At 41.0% G+C, this 22,249-nt stretch overlaps 3 protein-coding genes across 5 annotated transcripts; all 3 read right to left on the bottom strand.

The window, feature by feature from the left end:
* Positions 1-1,060: 1,060 nt before the first annotated feature.
* On the bottom strand, positions 1,061-4,214 carry LOC115741558 (glyceraldehyde-3-phosphate dehydrogenase, cytosolic-like). The gene is made up of 13 exons (XM_030675530.2): positions 4,137-4,214; positions 3,967-4,012; positions 3,821-3,844; positions 3,575-3,675; positions 3,126-3,241; positions 2,915-3,014; positions 2,465-2,611; positions 2,322-2,382; positions 2,136-2,233; positions 1,876-2,018; positions 1,670-1,753; positions 1,475-1,564; positions 1,061-1,319 (listed from the first exon to the last, which is right to left on the bottom strand). Exons 2-13 carry the CDS (start codon positions 3,968-3,970, stop codon positions 1,274-1,276), a joined length of 1,014 nt encoding a protein of 337 aa, XP_030531390.1. The 5' UTR covers positions 3,971-4,012; positions 4,137-4,214; the 3' UTR covers positions 1,061-1,273.
* An 8,406-nt stretch (positions 4,215-12,620) lies between these two features.
* Positions 12,621-14,913, bottom strand: LOC115741560 (30S ribosomal protein S21, chloroplastic-like). Its single transcript, XM_030675531.2, has 2 exons — positions 14,120-14,913; positions 12,621-13,205 (listed from the first exon to the last, which is right to left on the bottom strand). Exons 1-2 carry the CDS (start codon positions 14,626-14,628, stop codon positions 13,091-13,093), a joined length of 624 nt encoding a protein of 207 aa, XP_030531391.2. The 5' UTR covers positions 14,629-14,913; the 3' UTR covers positions 12,621-13,090.
* A 112-nt stretch (positions 14,914-15,025) lies between these two features.
* Positions 15,026-22,249, bottom strand: LOC115741555 (telomere length regulation protein TEL2 homolog). Of its 3 annotated transcripts, none has more exons than XM_030675527.2 (14): positions 22,012-22,248; positions 21,658-21,686; positions 21,466-21,568; positions 20,914-21,085; positions 20,574-20,756; positions 20,237-20,394; positions 19,414-19,690; positions 18,791-19,005; positions 18,442-18,540; positions 17,838-18,358; positions 16,788-17,590; positions 16,469-16,667; positions 15,778-16,001; positions 15,026-15,592 (listed from the first exon to the last, which is right to left on the bottom strand). In XM_030675527.2, the coding sequence occupies exons 1-13, from the start codon at positions 22,172-22,174 to the stop codon at positions 15,840-15,842; spliced, it is 3,084 nt and encodes a 1,027-aa protein (XP_030531387.2). In that variant the 5' UTR covers positions 22,175-22,248; the 3' UTR covers positions 15,026-15,592; positions 15,778-15,839. The 3 variants fall into 3 exon arrangements, with proteins under 3 accessions (XP_030531387.2, XP_048137522.1, XP_048137523.1); XM_048281565.1 differs by having other exon boundaries at positions 15,577-15,706; XM_048281566.1 differs by lacking the exon at positions 15,026-15,592 and having other exon boundaries at positions 15,862-16,001; positions 16,469-16,557; positions 22,012-22,249.

Genomic DNA, 22,249 nt, shown 5'->3' with positions numbered 1-22,249 from the left:
ATATGCTGAAATGTTACTAGACACCCGGCGTGTTTATTTTTTTCACTTAGGCAAAAGCAAATGGCAACTTCAATTTTCCCGCCAAAAGCTAAATATTGTTTCAAATCCCAAAGAATCTATATGCGAATTTATGCGTCAATATATTAAATATTACGAGTGTTCAAAGCACTAGATAAGAAAAGTATATTTATATTTATACATACGCACATAAAATCGTTTCAAATTGGCATTGGCCATGGATGATGTAATTGTACTCCACTTAAATGAGATACATATAACATAAGTGCCGAAACTTTCGTACGGCGCTCACTTGAATGTCATAACTTTTTTTTTTCAACCACTTAAATGCCATAACTTCTAAAAAATATTCACTTGAATGCCATAACTTTCATTCGATCACTTAAGTGTCAATTTTTTTTTTTAAATGTTCACCCAAATGCCGTAAATCCAACGTGCCATAGCACTTGTGGTGAACGTTTTCAAAAAAAATTACAGCGCTCAAGTGATCAATTGAAAAAATTATATGCCACTGAAATGATCGAATAAAAAAATTTATAGCACTTAAGTGAGCGCCGTACATAAATTACGACATTCAAATGATTGGAAAAAAAAAATTATGATACTCAAATAACGGCCATATAAAAATTATGACACGTGTGATGTCTTTATCCTCACTTAAAACTCTCTCTATGGAAAGCTCATGATCAATGAACTTATTGGCCATTTCATCAATGAATCCGTAGATTGTACTGTTATGGCTTATCCCCCATACGATGTCTCGCCTAAACGGTCGGGTGAGTCGTTGGGGCAGAGCGAACCAACTAAGCATCAGGCTCCTGCTAACGGTCGTTACTCCCACCTCTGTACTTCTGCGGTGGTGGTTCTGCAACAAGTGCTTCCACCACTCCATCTGGTCCGCATCAACAAGTCCCCCTGCCTCTTATCACGAAGAACACCCTCACCCCCAGTAACTGGATCGCCTTCTCATTTCAGTGAAGCTCTAATGGCAGGAGAGAGAGAAGAGAGAGAGAGAGAGAGAGAGAGAGAACCTCTCATCTATTTGAACAACTTAATAATAAGATCCACAAGGGTATAAACTCTGCAAAGTAGAACAGCCTGGGGCATTTCGAAGCCCCATCAGACAACCCGGACAAAAACGTTCTACAAACAAACCTTATTTTCATTGCACGCTTCCCTCTTATTGCACAAACACACACTGTCGGACACGAAAAACACAGTCGCTATTATTACGTACTGCCCCTCCTGGCACCCCTTACTGGCAAGATGCCATGTGCACAATCAGGTCAATCACTCGGCAGCTGCATAAAAAACCCAGATCGGGCAAGAAACGTAAGAGCCAAGAAATCATTTGGAGCCATGTTTTTCTTCCGAAAGAAGATGCGTGAGGGTGAAACTGTGCATAGAAATATAAAGGTCAACCTTAACAGGAAATGGAAGAACACAGCAAATTTACCTGTAGCCCCATTCGTTATCATACCAAGAAACAAGCTTCACAAAGTTCTCGTTCAATGCAATTCCAGCCTTAGCATCGAAAATGCTCGACCTGAAAGAACCATGATCAAGTTAAGCTAATCATTCCTGTCCAAAATGGTCATCTTCGTTCTCAAAATCATGAGGTGGTAATGTTGAGAGGAGCATGGGTCAATACCTGCTATCACCCACAAAATCAGTAGAAACCACATCTTCTTCAGTGTAACCCAAAATTCCCTTGAGTTTCCCCTCGGACTCCTCCCTGTACAAATGAAACATTAAGCTTATACAATTAAACGAAGACGAAGGACAGCAAAGCAGTTGACCTCCAAAGGCAAATAATAGAAATCTAGCCAGTTCAAGGAAATGATTCTCGAGTCATACCTCATAGCAGCCTTGATTTGCTCATAGGTAGCGCCTTTCTCCAATCTGACGGTGAGGTCGACAACAGAGACATCAACGGTCGGAACACGGAAAGCCATGCCAGTCAATTTACCATTGAGCGCAGGAAGAACTTTACCGACAGCCTTGAATCCAATATCCAATATACAAAAACAATCAATAACTTGAACAGATAATCCCTATTAACAAAAATATTATTATTCCCTAAGTACCTATCATATAGTACTGTATAATGTTAGTACCTTTGCAGCCCCGGTGCTGCTAGGAATGATGTTAAAGGAAGCAGCTCTTCCACCTCTCCAATCCTTCATTGAAGGACCATCAACAGTCTTTTGTGTAGCTGTGAAATCAACCAGAGCTATTAAGGGAAACACGATTACCAAATAACTGAGCTCGTCCAGTTATCGCCAACAATTCGAGGAATTTACCAGTGATAGAGTGAACAGTAGTCATTAGACCCTCAACGATGCCAAACCGGTCGTGAACAACCTACGAAGAACGCAGTGCAAGAAATTAACCCACAAGTCAATAGAGTAATAAACATCATTCCAAGAAGAAGATGGTCGGGAACCTTTGCAAGGGGAGCCAAGCAGTTGGTGGTGCAACTAGCATTGGAAACAATGTCCAGGTCAGGCTTGTATTCCTTCTCATTGACACCGACAACAAACATAGGTGCATCCTTGCTAGGAGCTGAAATGACCACCTTCTTTGCTCCACCCTGCAATTAAGTTGGGCCTTGATTGTTGAATCAGAGAATTCCCAAGAATCAGGGAACACAAATGGAAAAGGCATGAGCAGACAAAGCAGAACTTAACAAGTAGCAATCAGCACGTTAGAAATAGATGAATCTCACTTTTGTGGGATTCTGGCAAAAATGGAACAGCACTCACATGCAAATATGGTGATAATCCATGTCTATTCATCAGAGTACAGCCAGGTTACAAAGCAGAAAAGTTACAAAGCAGTCAAAATGCAGAGGATTAGTTTAGTACTGAAACTAATTAGAGATTTGAGCACACACCTTCAGGTGAGCGGCTGCCTTCTCCTTATCAGTGAAAACCCCAGTGGATTCCACAATGAACTCAGCTCCTGTTTCAGCCCATGGAATCTCCTCTGGGTTCCTAAAGCATCAACCATACATACATATCCAGAGTTCGATTCAATCTTCTCAAACGACAAACGGAGCTTGAGAACAAGCTCAGGCTCAGACGAGAGGAAGACAGCACTAGTACCTGACACCAAAGACGGTCACTGGCTTCTCACCAAAGAGAAGAGTCTTCGAGTCTTTAACCTTAAGCTCGTGATGTTTCCACTGCCCATGGACACTGTCATACTTGAACATATACGTCTGCAGCATAAAGAAACACACATAAGTCGAATAGTACGACAATCAAAACATCGAAACTCACTTCAGCGCTAAGAAATTTAGATCCAATCGTAGATAAACCGTGAAGACTCTAAAGTTCACAAATCAAAAGCACTTCAAACCCAACAGGGTACTGATCGACAACCACAAAGAGCAAGTTACAATGCTAAATAGGCATCTGATTGAAGTCCCGAAAGCTTTAACAAGTCAGAGACCAATACCACATACATGTTTTATACGTTAAACAAAGATCAAGGAGAGAACATATAAGGGTTACTGCCGCTGACATAAGCCATGAGAAGTGGAGATAAGTACCATATAATCGGTGGAAATGAAGGGATCGTTGACGGCGACAAGCTCGACATCTTCTCGCTGCAAAGCAACTCTAGCCACCAGGCGGCCGATCCTACCAAAACCTGTAGTAGCAAATGATCATTGAGCCATAAACCCCAAGATATGATCTGGGTAAGAGCAAGAAAAGATACCCAGAAAAGGAAAAAGAGAGCAAAGATACGACTCGACTCAACAGAAAAAGGAAGTGGGTGAAGCGGGATCTGTTACCATTGATTCCAATCTTCACCTTGCCTGCCAAACACACCCAAAGAAAAGAAAAGAACAGACATCAGTAACATCAGATCATCATCATCATCTCCATCATCAAATGGACCGTCGATAAGAAGAAAGTTTTGTTTCTACTGATCAATTACCCATGATTGTGGATGGAAGTTCCCTAGCGAAAAGGTTCGAGCGAGAGAGAGAGAGAGCGCTCTCAGTTCAGCAGAAGATGAGAAGAAGGTGGCTGTGGTAGAGAAAGCACTGGACACTTACAGCAGCAAGCAGTAGGAGAATCCAGAAATTGGGCATTACCATAAAGTTGAAAAGCGCGGGAGACCGGAATGACCGGTTGCCAGTCCCTGTGCTTCGCAGGCTAAGGTAGTAGAACACGGTGGAGAGGAGTTCTCCGGATCCGATGAATCATCGTAAGATGGCCAGACAAGTGGCTCTCAGTCTCGCTTCCACCGCAACGTCCGTGGCCTTAATTCCCTCTTAAATCTCGTCCATCCGTTTTGCCTACCTCCAACCCTATCGTTGACCCGCCCACAAGAGATACTAACACATGAAGTAGATATGATCTAAGCAAGTCCTTAATGTTAGAATCGCCATGAGTAAAACATAGCGAGAAAGAAAAATTGAGATATGAAATTTTATCTTGATTCATTCTTAAATTAGAGCTATATTTAGTAGAAAATTTCACTATAAATAACACTATACATCTCTTGTTACACCACTCAATTACAAACGAAAAAATATATATATATAACGGTGATTATTCATGAGACAAAACTCAAACTAATAATGAAAAACTACGGGCTTAAATCGTAAAAACTTTATGATGTCCAGTGGGCGCCGCCCCCTTAAGACTCATGTCCACTCGGCGTGGAGCAAGACCCACGTGCTTTCATGTCGCAAGAGAGTATAAATCATATTCCAACACTCAAACTACTTCATCCGAAGTTTTGAGACGTAAAATTCGAGAGTATTCCTTGAGAAGAATGAAAGAAAAATATGTTTTCTTAATTTGGGGAGTGACGGTGAGAAATGTAAACTCCACATTATCTTTATATGATTACTATCGGGTAGGCTCATATAGTAACGAGATGAGTCATCAAAATTTCGACTCTTGATTTATCGGCATGTGCTTCACACACTGCTTAATAACCAGCTTTCTGGCGAATACTCCCGGTCATTAAGCATTGCCTAAGTCAACTCCTCGTTGACCCCGCCACACGAGATACTAACTCATACCGTAGATAAGTGTACTAAATATGCGTCATAGAGGAAGCGGTTATTTAAATTTAACTGTCCCATTTTAGGCACCCGACAAGGAAAATCGGCAACGTGATTTAGTAAAATCCCACTGAGCATATGAGTTCAAACATCGAACGTTATTTACTTTCCTTTGGTGTTAGCTTTGATTGACATTATACTAGATTTCTCTTCACGGCTAGAACTGAAGTCTTACCTATTTCAGTGACACATAGATTGAGATCTTCGTGGATCTCCATTCTAGCTCCGCCTTATCTCGGTGTCGGTTGTCATAAATCGAGCACATCGATTTTTTTTTTTTATACCTTTTACTAAAACCAATTAGCCGAAATCTTCGTCAGCTTCCCTAAACTCCAATCCGTCTTCCCCTTCACTTGAAGTTGAGGCCACAAAGAAATTTGGAAAACCAAACCCCCATTGTCATCGCAAATCGGACCCACGCAAAGGGAAGTTGGGTTGCGGTTTCTGAAGGTTGGTGGGTGCAAGGAAATGATCGGACAACACCAAAATGGTCAAAACGGAGGGTAATTTGGTAAAATACGCAATTGGTGGCGACCTTAGGACAACCTGAAGAGTCAATGTTACGGAGAAGCAAGGGAAGAAGATTCCAAGAAGAGGACACGAGACAAAAACCTCCAGTGGCCTACTTATCCATGCCTAAGGGATGGCTTCGGATTCCCGCACGATGTTTTATCCTATCCATGTCTGCTACAGGATAGACCCCATTGCACCTCAAAAAACTACACCGTTTGGACTCCTCTACCATATCCATATCAGTCGAATGCAAGTTATCTAAAAGAGAAGAGAGGCATCGATACCGACACGTGACATGCGACACAACATTTCTACACGTCATTTCTTAAAAAATAGAGAATTTTGACACGTTAAAACACGATATGTATTAAATATATATATTTTTATGTCCATGAGTTTTTCTTATTCTTTTTCTGTTAGGAGTTTACGATTAGTTTTTTTTTTTTTTTTGCTGACTGGATATATTAATTTTAAAATGGCTGGATAAATGACTTAAATATATATATTTGATAAATCTATATTTTCACTCACAATTTATTGAAAATGCTTAAAATTAATCCATGCTTGTATAAATGATATGTTGGGATGCTGGACTCTTGTGTTTGGAGCGCCGATCACATGAGTATCGAAGAATATCAAAAAAGTATCGGACATGACATAAAAAATTTCGAAGAATATCGGTGCTTTCTAGCCTCCAAGTAAAACGTGCATCAACTCTACAATGCAACAGCAGCTGACCGTATTGCAGGTACCGTCTCCGCCTACTGCATCATCCTTCATCTTCGGAGCAGGTAGGGTCGGTCCACACATCGATTCGCAGGCTCCAAACCCCTAGACCACTCTCTTCAACAGGCTTTACGTGCTTCGAACCCAATTAATGTTCAGTGCCCGAGACATTAATGGGAAGAAGAAGGAATAAAAGAAAGTTAGGACATTGCACAGAAAGCCTCAAAAGCCACCCAGCGGGGGATCCTGCCGAAACCTGTAGAAGCAAATGATCATGGGGCCATGAGCCCCGAGATACGATATGGGTAGGAGCCTATGTTGCACCGACATGGCTATATTATACGGACACGCCCCCGCAAGTATTTTTTGCGTGTCGGACATGGGTCGGTGTCTGACATGCATGGACAAGGTCGGACACGCTCGGACACGCAGTCAACACATGTCCGACTTTCCGACACGCGGTCAACGAATGGGACACGTCGAGACTCACGTGTCTCACGATTAATTTAGGTAAATCTTACACATTTGGTTCATGGATTTTTCTTAACACATTTGGTCTAATTCGTAAATTCACTCAAAGTGATGAATTAGTGATTTTCCACAAGTTTTTTATATTTATCTATGTTAAGTTCTGTTGCCTGGAACGATACTAGTCTTCAGTCTTCACTGGCCACGTCACTGGTGGTCGGCCAGACAAGTGGCTCTCAGTCTCGCTTCCATCGCATCATCCGTGGCCTTCATTCCCTCTTCAATCTTGTCCATCCATAGGTCATCGAAAGGATCTCGGAGACCCATCAAAGCACGAAAGAGCACGTATACGCAGGTGCCGGAGTGAAAGCCAGTTGCTGGCTAGGTGCGCTCGAATCCCTCGACTACGGAGGGCAACACCTATTGAAAACCTCAATCCAGAACCGGCGGCGGCAGCATCTGTCTTTTTTTTTTAAGTTAAGAATCTGCACTTTTCCAAATCCAAAAAATAGACGGCATTGAGGGACCACCTAGATCGGATTAGAAAGCAGTGGACTACTCCCAATTATCGTTTTGCCTAACCTCCGACCCTAAGTTGACCCGCCCTCTTAGGATACGTCGCCGATAAGTCGGTTCAAAAATACTTTGTAAAACACTGGTTGACAATACTAGAGCCGAAATTCCGATGATTCACCCCGGATACGGGAGGTTACTACACGGCCCTACCCGACAGTAGCCATCCGAAAATAACGTGAAATCTACGTTTTCTACCATCACCCCCTAAATTGAGAGAAAATATTTTTCTTTCCTTTATTCTAGGGAACACTCTCGAATTTTACGTCCCATAACTCAAACGAAGCATTTTAAGTCCAAACCTCCGACCCTAAGTTGACCCGCCCACATGAGATACTAACTCTTAGGCTGCGTTTGGTCGTCCGTATAAAACTCGAGATAGGATATGTTTTATCCTATCCCGTGTTTGGAGGTGTCCCGGATAGTATAATGTCGGATATAGGGGATATAACATGGATAAAAATCCTAGAGGAGTAGGATAAGGTCGATAGGATTTCCTTATCCGTCATATAAAAGCTAACTTTCTTGTCTCATTTGTTTCTATTTTCATTTTATTTATTTATTTTGCAAAGAGGTTTGAAAATCTAATAAAATGTGTATATTTTCAACTTTTTTTTTGTATGAGAACATTATTTTTATAGTAATAAGATCATAATATTTCATGAGCATCACGTAGGGCATATATGTCATTTATATTGATATACGATTTTTACCAAACACAGGATATGATAGGATATGAGAATATCCGACTTTAAATCAGTAGTTACCAAATGATGGATAGGATATGGCCAAATCTCTAGATTTCTTATCCTATCCCATCCAATCCTATCCCGACAAAAACAAAAGGTAGATAATAGATACATCATGTGTACTAGATTGGCAACGTCGTCTACTAAATCCATACATCGACATGAACTCTTGACCATTTCAGTAACATTTACAATGATTTCCATCCTAGTTCTGTACGCTAAGATTGATTTTCACCCGAAAGGCTCACGGTGTCGGTATTCATCGTCGGATATCGAATCCATCTAATGTTATTGTTTAGGAGTCAAAATCGTCATCAGCTTCCCGAAACTCCAATCCTTCTTCCCCTTCACTTGAAGTTCAAGCTAATTAGAAACCAAGCCCCACATTGTCCTTTATCGAACCGATAGAAAGGGAAGCTGCTTTATGCTTTCTTCAGGTTGGTGGGTGCAATGAAATGATCGGACAAACACCAAATGGTAAAAATGGAGGTAATTGGTAACATGCACTTGGTGACGACCTTAGGACGACCTGAAGAGTTAATATACAGAGAAAGAAGAAAAGAAGACTCCAAGACAAGGACGCAAGAAGAAGCCTCTAGTGGCCTACTTATCCATGTCTGATAGATTTGCATAGGATTCCCACATGATGTTAATCCTATCCACGTCTGCTACAGGCTAGACCCCATTGAATCGCAAAAACTACACCCTTTGGATCACACACGGCCGGTTCGGTGGAACCGCCGGTTCGGGTTCAGGAATCGGCCGTGTATAATTCCGGTTCCGGTTCCGAGCCGGTTCCGGTTCAGGTTCGGAACCGCCGGTTCATTCCGATTCCTTTTTAATAATAATTTTTAAAATAATAAATAATAAAATAAATATAATAAATTATAAATTATAAAATACAATTAAATTGTACATTGTAATAAAATATGGGCAAAAAAGAAGAAGAAGAAATGGGCTTGAACTTAATGAATTATCATTAACCCTATCTTTTTTTGGGGATAAAAGAATCGAAAGCCCATGTAGTCTTTTACCTTGAGAACCCCAACTTACCTCATCGTCAATCGTCGCTACCCGTTGTGGTACCCGTGGCGGTGGTATCTCCAACATCATCGCTAAAAATTCGTGTTCACGATCTAACTCTTGGTGTCGATATTTCGCCCTCGTCCAATCGCCGACACAAGCTTGAGCTCCACAGAGTCCGGCTTAATCTTGAACGAACGTTCAAAATTAATCCTCCAAGACTAAATGCTTGTTCAACCCAACCGCTGAAGAAGGGGTTACTAATATTTGACGAGCGATGAGGGCGAGAACCGGATACTCGATTTGGACTCTTCCACCACTTCAAGATTTAAATCGCACCATGTTCGCATCACGAAACTCAAATGAGTGGTTAAATATTTTCTAATTCGAAATACTACATGTTGTCCCTTTTTGTTTTTTTTGCATACTCTTAAGCATATTATACCCTCTACTAAGTGAACTACCACCTTCGCTACGTGAGGCAGTAGATTGTAAAGATCAAGAATCACTTAAACCATATATACTACAAAATTCTCCTTATAATGCTACTATAGATTCTTTAACATGTCCTAATATATTTGAAATATCTATTGAATCTTCCAAATGTAAACAATCATGATAATACACATTCAAATAATCTTGTAAACCTTCTAATTTAATACGTGGATAAAAAACAATACCAATTAAATAGACAAGAGGAATTTGCAAATAATAATGCAACCATTTTTCTCGCATTACTAAAATAATTCGACCTAATTCGGCATCATTTTCATATTCACTAAAAACACTACCAATATTAACACACTCTATTAAAAATAAATGCGTTGTAGGATAATAAATACCAGATAAAGTCTTAGTAGCATCATTAAAAATTTTCAAAATATCTAAAATTTTCTTGCAAACGTCCCAATGTTGAGGAAGTAAAGTAATTTCGGGAATATTTTGTGAAATAAACATACATAATAAATCTTTATATTCAAAAGTTTGCCGAAAAACTCACGTAGAATTCCAACGAGTCGGAATATCTTTGGAAATCTTCTTAGCCTTCTCCCATTTTGTTTACAAAATTTTCCCCATGATTTCATACATTGGGGACGACTCCATAAAAATTTAATTGCACTTTTTATTGGGGCGAGAGAAGTGTCAAGAGTTCGTAAACCATCTTGTACACATAAATTTAAAACATGACAAACACATCTAATGTGAAAAAATTGTTCGCCAAAAGTGGGTTTGCAAATATTTTCTAATTCGGGAATAGAAGCGGTATTTGCGGCGGCATTTGCGGCGGCATTATCAAAACCAATTGAAAATACTTTATTTATTAAATTATATTCTTCTAAAACTTGTCTAATTATTCTATAAATATTATGAGCCGAATGGCTTTCATCAAAAACTCGAATACAATAAGTCTTTTTGAATCATCCAATTGTCATCTATCCAATACACGCGACACCCATATAAGAATGAATTTGCCAAGGATCACTCCAAATATCGCTACCTATAGCACACGTCCATTAATTCCGCAAAATATTTTGCTAAAGATTTTTTCCTTTTTTATAAAGATGAAAAACTTCGCTTAAGAGTATTTTTGGAATAGTTGGCGCTTGGAACCAACGCAGTATTTATCAAATATTTCATATTAAAATTTTCACCAAATTAAACGGAGCATGATCAAGGGCAACATATTCACCTAATGTTTGTTTATAAAGTGCTTCAAAAAACGAAATAAAGGATGAGGCTTAGAAGTGGCGTACAAAATTTGTTGTTGCGTATTGTCGAGCCCCGCTTGCGTTGGATGTTTTTCGTCAAATGCAATGTTCCGTAGCCGTCTTCTTTCGTAAATTTATATGTTTGCGAACAATATTTACATTACATTATACTTACTTTCAACTTCATCACGCACCTTGTCGAAGTGTAGCCACAAGTCCGATGTATTATCTCGGCCCTTCCATTCCGGCCATTTGCCGTTGACGTTTCTTCGACACCAGTGGGAGGATGAAGACTTTCTTGTGTTGGGATGTGCTCGATGTTCAAATCGGGACATAGTTGATATTATCGTCGTCGTCTTCCCAACTTGCATACTCACGAGGATCATATTCGGGAATGGGATACCGGAATCTTCCATAGTCATCTTGCCCTTGTCGCATTTTTGCTTCCACTTGCCATTTTGAGAGAATTGATCGGAAATCCGATTGAGAGAATTGAGCCGGATTGAGAGAATTGGGAGAATTTGAGCGATTTGAGAGGATTTCGAGAGAATTCGAGAGATTGTTCGAAGAATTTACAAAATGAAATGGGAAGCATATGTATTTATAGGCAAGAATTATTTTTAATTTTTTTTTTTTAATTATTATAAAGCAACGGCCAAAGAGCCGTTGCCAACGCCAAAGAAGAGGGGGTAGGTAGTGGCGGGCCCGGGGCGAGAGCCCAACGGCTCTCCGCCCCGGGCCCTTTTTTTTTTTTTTTTTTTTTTTGTTCGAACCGGCCCGGAACTGCCGGTTCCGGGCTGGTTTCCACGATTCCGGAACCGTGGGCCCGGTCAACGGGCCGGTTCCGGGCCCACGGGCCCAAATGACCCCCTCTACTTTGGACTCTGTAACATATCCATATCAGTCGATGCAAGACATCCACAAGAGAAGAGGAACCCCCAAGTAAAAGGTGCATTAACTCTACAATGCAACAGCAGATGACCATATTCCAGGTAATGCATTTTCCTTCACCTTCAGAGCAGCTAGGGTCGGTCCATACTTCGATTCTGCGCTCCATACCCCTAGATCACTCTCTTCAACAGGCTTTAAGTGCTTCGAACCCAGTTAATGTTCGGTGCCCGAGACACTAATGGGAAGAAGAAGGAACAAAGAGAAAGTCAGGACACAGCCACGACATTGCCCACAAAAACTCAAAAGCCATCTCTTCAGCTCGGACTCTTGTCTTTCTCGCTCCCAGTCTCACGCTGATAGAGCCACAACTAGTAACTCAAAATTAGTATCAACATATCTCTCTCATTTGTTAAAAAAATCCAAAGAACAACCACGCAAATCAACATTTAGCTCTTCCGAGACAATGTCACTCGGATAGCTTTGCCGCATAAAGAAGTACAGTACTTGTCAAGTGTCTTAATTAAGCTTTTTTATTTTGCATAACGTTTGCGTTGACTCCAAGTAACTTTCCGATCCCTCTCACACGAACTCCTCAAAACAAACATCTCATCCAACGAGTCCGTACAACATCAAAACAACAGAAAAATCAAAATAGAGACTGCAGCTTGAAGAAATGTATGAGTAGCTGAAATGTTTTACCATCGTCTTTGATATATTCAAGGACCTTGGCTCCGATACAAACTCCAACCAAGGGGTGCTTGAGAATGAAGAGTTTGCGAGCAAGCATGAGGTCTGGTTGCTGCGTCCCCTCTTTCTGTCACCACAAATCCACTCCAATTGAAACAAAAAACGCTGGTATCCTACACGGACCAACATTGTTGGTAAAAGTCTAAAACATACCAAAAAGAATTTACACAGTCAAGGAAGTGAAAGAAAATGATCAAGTGCATATGATTGTCAACAAAATAGAAACAGTGAAATTCACTCAAGTCTGAAACAAAGATGGTCTTTGGAGAGTATTAGCATGTCAATGCCGTTCACATTAATCCATCTCAGCCAGGCCAAAAGAACATTATGCAACTCTCTCAAAGCTTATGGTTGACTGATGTTGCTCATCATCATTTGGCTATTGCATTTATTTTTCCCTCTCCAGTCCACTGCTCTGGAACTCAATAATGTGATTAAATTTCTCTCTCAACAAAGCACTATGAGCCATTCATTGCTAGAATCGGTGCTTCCTCTTCACAGCTGCTTACACCAGAACTATGCCATTCATCTAGTATCTTCTCAACTAACATTGGTAGTATCTCGTTTCAGTGCGTAAACATCAGTCAGTATGGAAGAACTCCTTGAGGAAGGTCCCAGTTATCATCTTCATCGTCATTGGCCCTTTTTTTCTTTGGCATCTCTGGTTTAGCCTGCTTTGCAATTCTAGCTTGAGGGCGCCTGGGCAGCGTTTATAAAAAAAGTGAGAAATGTTATTGGGAAGTCTCAACTGGTCAAATGCGCAAGTGTGATACGCATATCAACAGATTATGAGCTTCAACTACCAAAAATTTTTGACCCAACATTACGATAAATAGTTATGCTTTTTCATCACCATCACCAAGAGAGTAGAAGGATTTGACTAGATACATTTCAAAATGACAAATATTTCTCATGCATGACAATTTCCAAAGCAAATAAGTTTGCTTCTAACACAATTGCATCGATATGCTGAAACAGTGACAGGGCATTGATTTTCACCCATAAAGACTGATTCTTTGCCCAGATTCTGCAATTAACTTGACTTTTAACCTATCAATCCTCATTACCAAGAATAACTTCAGGTTATCACTCCCTAGTCATGTATTTTATTGGCTACCTGGCTATCATGGAATGATATTGGCTAGTTTGACAAAACATGCTTGCTAGCTATGAAGAGAAGTGATCGACTTAAATCTCAAACTAGCTCTGGGATTCTGCTATTAGTGACGACCTAATTTCAATGCTACCAGCCTACCATCCAGTTTTTCTTCAGAATTCGGCTGGTCATTGTAGTCTGATAACAGCTTTACAATGTGACTTTCTTATGCACCAAGAACTACCGTTCTCTTATCTATTCAAACAAAACAAAAACAGAAGCACAGTTCACCCCCAAAAAGGCAAAAGAAGAAGAAGAAGAAGAGATCATACAAACAAGCGAATAGTGGAGGACTGGAGGCTAATCATGCAAAGAATTTCTGAATTTAGGAAGTCAGAAAAATCAGATCAATCGCAATTTACATGAAGCTGAACTTGCAAAAATCAAATACCGCAGCTGCGAATTCTCAAACAAAGATCTTGTTCAAGAACCTGAACAAAAGAGAAAAAAAGAATACCTCCGGCGATTTCGCTTGGCAGCTTCTCGAGACTTTCGCTTCTTGTACTCCTGCTTGGTCTCAAAGAACCTTCTGCGCCGGCATTCTCGGATGATGCCGGCCTTCGCGACCTCTCTCCTGAACCGATTCACCAACCTCTCCTCCGACTCGTTGTCATCCACCGTTATCTGCACGTTATAGGTCGATTTGAAGAAAAGGGTGTTCGCGTACACCAGTGAAGGACACACGGTCGACATCGTCGACGACGAAAGCGAAGGTGACGGCAATGGACCCACGTCGGCCGCGAGAGCTGCCCACTTCTGGTGGGCATCGGTGGGTTGGGACGGAAGGCGAAGCCATGTCACCGTGCTTGAAGAAGAAGAAGAGGTTGGTGTTGACTTGGAAGGAAAAAGAGAGGGGAGGAAGTCGGCGATGAGTGAGGAGGCAAACATCATGGTCATGGGTCGCGTCGACAATGTTGTTCGCTTCTCAGAGTTCGAGGGTCGTTGCTTAATTTGTCTGTAATGCATCAGTGGCCATTCCAGGCCCACTTTAATGATGCTAGCCCAAAATCATCTGTTCAAGTGTTGGGGAACATGAGATTTTCGATCCTCCCACTTGCAAACCAGAGCCTTAACGTAAAACTGTTCATCCGTACTGAGAAAATTTCAAGAACTGAATCTGAATACATCATCCATGAACACACCTTTGGCATTGCCTTTTTCGAAGGGAATTCCCATAGCCTGATTTGCTGAAAAAACAATTAGCCAGAATAGTCGGATGTTCTTCAATGTTTGACCTTACTGAATATTTTCTCCAAGCCATCGCTGGCATACTGTGACTTGGATCATTCGCCGCTTTACAAGTCCACCGTCAAACAGTCTCCAAAGAAAAAGGTACTTCAATTGCAGTAGATATGGGAACTTGTTGACCTGAATATTCTTTTTAACCGCAAGGAAATTATGACATCCGTTTCCGAGGATAAATAGTTCGTGGTTTAATCTTACAAACAAGCATTTTACTGTTATAGAACATCAAACAATTTACACCAATGCGGCACACTTCTCAGGATCTGACATACTTTATTGCGAGCATTGAGAAGAGGAAGAAAAGAACTTAAAATAATCAAAAGATCAGCTGCTTGAGTCCCAACCAATTCCCAAAAACCGGGGAAGAAGTACCATTTGTTGTATCTTGCATCTTGTTATCCCAGACTCCATGTGGGTACGGTAAAGTCACCTTTTCGACACAAAGTCGGGTGAAGAAAGACCCTCGTTCAATTTCGACACCTCCATTTATCGGGTCTCATATTCCTCTGATCCATCACCGGAAGAGTCTGCCCTAGCTTCACCAACCGTGAGATCCACTGAAATGCAGGCTCACTTGCTCTCACCTGATTCTGATCTCCCTCAGAGGAAGAGGGATTGCTCATCTGAAAACCATCATTACTTGGTTCATGTTCAAGAAGACTTGCCTCTTGGTCTGACGTTTCGCCTGCCAGGAAATGGTGGAGCAGCGGGTGCTTATTTTCACAATGACCAGAAAAGCAGGAACCGATACCCCTCACTAGATTGTGTTTCTTTGTATGCAAGATTTCTTCCAAGTTTCCCATGCCCGACCGGCTACTTATAACTGATGCCAAATAATATCAAATGGTAAACAACTAATAGAGCACTCACATTGAGAGTGGATGATGTACATTATGTGAGCAGGTACTGTTGGGGGAGTAGATGAGATTCATCTACAATTCAATATTTCCTCCGGGGATTCTAATTGTTCCCTTGGACAGATCAGATGGAAGACTGATGTTCTTTGCCTTGACAGCAGTTTCTATGTTTGATTCTAATGCCCGCAAAGCGTGAAGGGCCATCTCAGCATGATGTTGGAGACATGACATAGCTAACTACAAGAAGGGAGATACGATTTTAGTCATTCGTGTAAAGAGTACTCAATAAATGAACTTCACTCTTGTCAGACTGATAACCAACGTTGCGCATGCTAGAAAACGAGATATATTTAAGCGAAAAGTAAAAGAACGCAAAAAAGGGAATAAGCAAACAAGCAGTCATAGAGGATCTCACCTAAGACCAAGAAGAGGTTGCCTTACATAAAAATACTTACAACACAAAGGGAAGCAATGAAGAGCATACCTCAGGAACATTGACTAACATGTCTGCGACATATCTCCCCTAAGAAACACTGTCTATACAGTAAACTTTCTGTTTAAACATGCTTGTGCAAGTTTTCATTTCTTCATAGTGTCAGCATGCACTGATATGACTTCCCAAATGACTGTAAATGTTGTAGCCTGAGAAACTGAAAAAATTATCAAATATGACAATGTTCCCAGTGTGAGAATTCATTATTTACCGTATAGCATTCTCTGTCAGGGTCAGACTCCACAACCTGGATGGCCCACGTCCGGACCCATTCAAGACCTTTAGAAATTTCTGCATTGCCTTCAACCAAAGCTGATGTGACAAATGAAGGAGGAAGTGCTATTAATACACACAAAGCAGCGAATAGGACAGATCTTCTAACATATGCTTCACTGTGATGGCAAACTTCTCTGCAAAAATAAGAAATCAATTTCAGATTGCAAAGTTCTGCAGTAATCCTGAGAAGTATGCTCTAAATATGCTGATGTAATTTGCACTCAGCGCTGCCTCACATATTGATATAACTATACCTTGATCCCAACAAATCTAAGAGAGGCGGAGCCAATGCAGTTGCTTCCGGATGCATACAAGTGCATTTCATGCATACACCGAGGAAATAGATAAGTTTTCCCAAGACTATATAATCCCTTCCAAGCAAGTCAACGCCGTGCCTTTTCTTATCGAATCCCTGCATGGCAGGGAGCATAAAAGCTGCCGCATATACAGGAAATTTATTCTGGGATATGTCGATCTGATCTTCTCGCATATTTGTAGACTTAATGCTCCATCTGCGCGTCTTCCCTCGCTTCATCTGACCAGGTTTTGGAGGAAGCTCTCTCTCATAATGAGTTGACCAATTCGGAACATTATCAGTCCCCGTACTTGACAAGTTCAGCACAGTGCCGCTCCCTGCTACCTCCTTCCAAGAACCAGCGCCAGCAGGTCCGGCACTACTTGGCATGAACCATGGTCGACTCTCTGAAGTGATAGATACAAGAGGCCCTGTCTGATGTTTCAATCGCATAATCTTGGCCTTGGCAAGTTCTTCTGCTGCTTCAGTCATTATGTCGAGTATCATTATCCTTTGGCTTACATCCACATTTGGTGAGTAAAGTAGCTTGTGGGCAGTTTCAAGGGACTCCAGTGGACTTGCCACCACCAAAGCAACCAACGCCCTTTGTCTTTTCTCTTCTGCTGAATCTTCCTCACCTTCAACAGCCACATCAGAGCAACGAATTTGTATGAGACTTCTAACAAGATCGCTTGCTACATATTTTAGTTCATCAGGGGATGCTCGCACAAGCCTTTCAGCAACTTCAAGAGCCTGCTCCACCTGCAACCCACAAAATAAGAAAGGAGCACATTCGTTCAGAGAACTCCTGTGTCCATCTGGTCAAACCAGAATGAGTGGCAACTTTGCCAAAACCAGTTTTCTTTATATTGTGGACTTGTCATACTACAAATGTGCAAAATAAAATTTCACCAAACAAGATCTCATAAGTGTCCTGGGAAAGAAATGGATTTTCTTCAAGAGAATTGTGCACGATGAAGAAATAAACAAGCACAACAGAATGACTTACCCCATCGACATCATCAGTTTTTCGTAATGCTGTCACTACATCAACCAACTGGGAAAATCTTCTCTTTAAATCAGTTTGATCATCTGTCAAGTCATATGGCTCCAATGAAGTGTCATTCGAGGCATCGGAACTTTCGCTCATGTTTTCAAAATCAGATCCTCTTTCAAGTTCTAGACTAGCTGGATCAATAATCTCATCAGGGTCAATCATCTTATACTCAGATAACTTCTTCCTTTCATTTTTCAGATCACCTTCCTGCCCATCAGTGGCTATATCATTGAACTCAGTCATGTCCACTGTGCCAACAGATGTCTTTGTTTCATGAATTCCCTTTGTTTGGGAATTAGACGTAGGCAGCGCACTGTATTTGGAGGTACCTAAGCCAAACTCCCAGTCGATACTCTCTCCACTGAAGCTATCATCAAGGTACAAAGGATTTTTTGGATCAATCACTTTCGAGAATGCTAGAGCAATGCTGCTAGCCATTTTTCTAATTAAATGGTCAGGACTCTCCAGCCTACCTGCAAGAGGTTAAAACAACAAGTAAAAGGGCAGAAATGGTTACCTAATTGCCATTTAAACTAGTAAGTAGACAAAAATATACAGCTAACTCCTTGAAGAATTGAGCGCATCACATCCTTAGACTTATCCAGTTCTTCCTTAGACATCTGCTCCAGTAAAAGGCCTACTGCTGCTGTAACATCTGAACGAAAATCAAGGTAATACATAATGCCAAATGCAATTCGATATTACTTTGGTCCTCAAGAGTTCACTTTACATTTTGTCTGGTAAATGTTTAACGAATTCAACAAGCACTCAATCTGTAGGAACTATTACAATATTTCAAAGAAGACGGAGAGGTTCTGTCATTTCATTCTTTTTTCACATAGGCCAGCAGTCCTGAATACTGAGAACCATGAATAGATATATCACAACAAATAATAAGAGGATACAAACTTGCTGCTCCAATGATGCTGATCGCAAAAACTCCTGTTTGGACCATACTACCACCAGACTTTGCAGTGTAACTGGAAGCTGTTGCGAAACATGATTTGAGACTTGTGAATCAGGATTAGGAGGGCATCCAAACACAGCAAACTGAAAAATCCAACGCAGGCACTGAACAGGTAATACTTTCCAGAGCAGAAATTTGTCCAGAAACAATGTCCTGAGAAGTCCCCCAAAAAAAATTATGCAATTGACATGTGGCAAATCATCAAAGAATAAAACCGTTCTATTACTTCCACTGAATTGTGGGTGCAATCTAAAGCCATAACCAGGGAATTATATCAAACTCCTCTTAAACAGAAATCTTTACAGCAGATAAGTGTCTGCGCCCGTATGTAAGGATTTGATGTAGTCCAACAGCAATTTCTCCCAATAGCTAAAACATATCAGATGAAACACTATAATAGCTCATCACATTAACAGGTATATAAGCCACAGATATTGGACGGCAGCAAGTTAAAAGAGCTTCCTGGATTTGGAGAGGTTATGGAGGTTGGATGAAGACAGTGGATAGAACGACAAAGATCTACTTATGTCAAAGCAATAACAATGATAACAACTTGCGTACCGGACAGATTCTTGATTATAGAACAGATTGTGAAACAATATCCAAATGACCCAGTAAGCTTCAGTGTCATTTATATGTTCAGTAGCAAGCCCACGTAAAAGCTCTTCTGAAGTTCTTTCAACAGCATAGGAATCTTTTATATTTCCCATCATCTTTATCCAAAACTGGGACCCTGGATCTGATTCAAATACATCTGCCGCAATAGTTGTTCCCTTTGATAACAATAAGCCTCGGATGTGACTCAGCATCCGAGGAACCACTTCACCAGCCAAAACATCTGCCCAAAAAGGAAATCCAGTAGTCTGGTGTCAACTCTCAAGTCTACTGGACACCATTTTTGTAAGTGAAGAAACAATTATGTATTAACATTGTGAAGACAATGAACTAAGAATAAGTCAGATAGCATACTCACAAAGAATAATAACAGACTTTTACAAAGGCATAGTATTGTGTGACTGGCATATACTAGGACATTTAGGAAAACAGTGCTATCTAACAAAGAATTTGGTTGTCTAGAACCCAAATTCTCCAGCGTTCATATTGGTGGAAAGTTCGAGACAGTGTCTGGTCGGCCTTGGACCTAGAGGGTTACAAAGATTCTGAAATCTTTGAATAGAGCAATCTAATCACTTCTGTATGCAACTTAAGTGGGTAATGACTCTTAGGTCCATAACTCTTTTTCACATGCAAAAAATTTAGATCAGAATGGGTAAGCCCATGAACAAAGACCTCGACAACAGAAGCACCAATGATAAAAATAAAATTCTCTTTCACACACAAACATGAGGAAACAAAAATTGCAGAGCTTAAGTCCGTTACCAACCTGTAAATCCCCGACGACAGATGCGAGCAAATATCTCCCCAGTGAAATGAAAGGTGCCATCCATCTCACTCTTGTTGAGAGTCCTTCCAGGATCTGTCGTCAAATCTCTTCCATCAAATCCACAGAAAAGCTGAGTAATTATCTGCCTGAAGAAAATGCTTCAACTCTCATGTAAAGAACAAACACATCAAAGGAGGATCGAATAAGTCCAGATCAAAAATCACTAAACCGATGCATTTAATATTGGCAAAATCATTAGGTAAGGTTCAGATTAGAAGGAAGAAGAAACAACATAGGCAAGCAAACTCAACATCGGGAATGACAGAACAAAGGATACTGTGCTGAAAGAGAAGACAGAGCCCTGAACTGTGCTTTGTCAGGCACGGATGCTATAAGCTGTGCCACCCTTGATATGACAGGCTGGAGTTGTTCATGAGAAGAACCTTCCCTTTGTGATCTGGCAAACTCTGTAGCAATACGGAGCACTCCGGTGCTTTCAAGCAAGAAAAGCACTATTAATCTGTCAGGAAAATAAAAGGCTATATTAACTGCATTGTTGGCATTGTGTTCCTTGGATTCAATGTCCATAATAATCGCTTGGAAAGACAAATTTATACAGGTCGATATGATTATCCTTCCCACTTTATTAAGTAAGAGAAAAGGGCCTTCGCTCATACCTCTGGACATTCGAGACAATGGCATTGACATCAAGACCAGCAATGCTGTTTTGGTGTAGACGAGGAACCAGAGTCTGAACCACCTCAGTGGCAAGTCCATCCACAAAGAAAACATCGTATACATGCTTCTGTGCAGTGAAGGGAAAGCACGCAAGCCAGTCCGAGGCGACATCTGACCAGATAACAGCTACAATCAAGACTAGTAGGTATGTATGAGTGATAAGTCTCTCGCGAGGATAAATTTGGGGGATCATGTGAGGATAAGGAAGAATTTTGGGTTCATCAACTCAAGCATCAAGTATGATGCTTCTAACACCAACTTAAAGAAGTGCAACCTCAATAGCAATCACATATCTAATCAAATGGTAGACAATGTGACCAAGAATGATGGCTCCAAATGAGATAGTGCCCAGGATCAACACAGAAGCGGCAACCAATCTGCAAGAGGAAAGGTAATTCCAATACCTTTCCTGCCTTGTGTGGGGGGCGATGGCTACATTTTGAGGAATAAAACATGATGGAAAAATCATAATTTCAAAAACAACATGCTACCGTATAATAGGACTCTAGCTAAAGATGGAAATGCAGCTCCGCGGTAGAACGTCTGCCACCGATCTTCTCTCTCATTTGCAGATGGAAGGTTCATCCCGAGAATCTACATTAAAGAAAAAAGCAGCGAATATCACATTAATTCCCCAGAAGAGTCGGGTCTGAACAAAAACTGAAGCAGGCGCAAACAGCCACCTGATCTCTGTATCCTTCATCAACAACGCCTGCACATCAAGACATAAAACAGTAAACACCACACAACTCCAGTCACTAACTCTAGAATGACTACAAATAATAGAGGAGAGAACCCCACAAGCATTGTCACCAAGAAAACGTAATCAGCTCATTCATGTTATACAGCACACCACAGAAGCCAAAGGAAAAAAAAAAAATTCTAAACAGAAGCAACCAAACTGGAGTTGAAAGTTCAGCAGCAGTCCCATGTCTTGAAGAGAAAAAGTTATTCGAGTTCTCCCACGTTACAAAATTAGCAGAAAAAGAGAATGGTAATCCATGAAGTTCATAGGCAAAAGCGAACGACAAAGAGACCTGAGAGAAGAGAGGAATCGACGGGAAAGACAAGGACGGCGAGGGAGTGGAGAGCGCAAATCACTTGGTCCACGTGCTTAGCCTTCTTTATCGCTGCGACGGCCTCGCTCACGTCCTCCAACATCTCCGCCTCCATTTCACGTCTCCGATCACGACTCTCCATCGACCCGCCACCGTCGCTCACGGCTTTTCTGGAAGTAGAGGGAAGTAAAAAGAACGCTTTTCTAAGTTTCAACAC

The sequence above is a fragment of the Rhodamnia argentea genome, chromosome 6 (genome assembly GCF_020921035.1).
Source record: "Rhodamnia argentea isolate NSW1041297 chromosome 6, ASM2092103v1, whole genome shotgun sequence".
Lineage (NCBI taxonomy): Eukaryota > Viridiplantae > Streptophyta > Magnoliopsida > Myrtales > Myrtaceae > Rhodamnia > Rhodamnia argentea.
The sequence above is the reverse complement of the archived record's forward strand: the minus strand, read 5'-3'. Positions and strand labels throughout refer to the sequence as shown.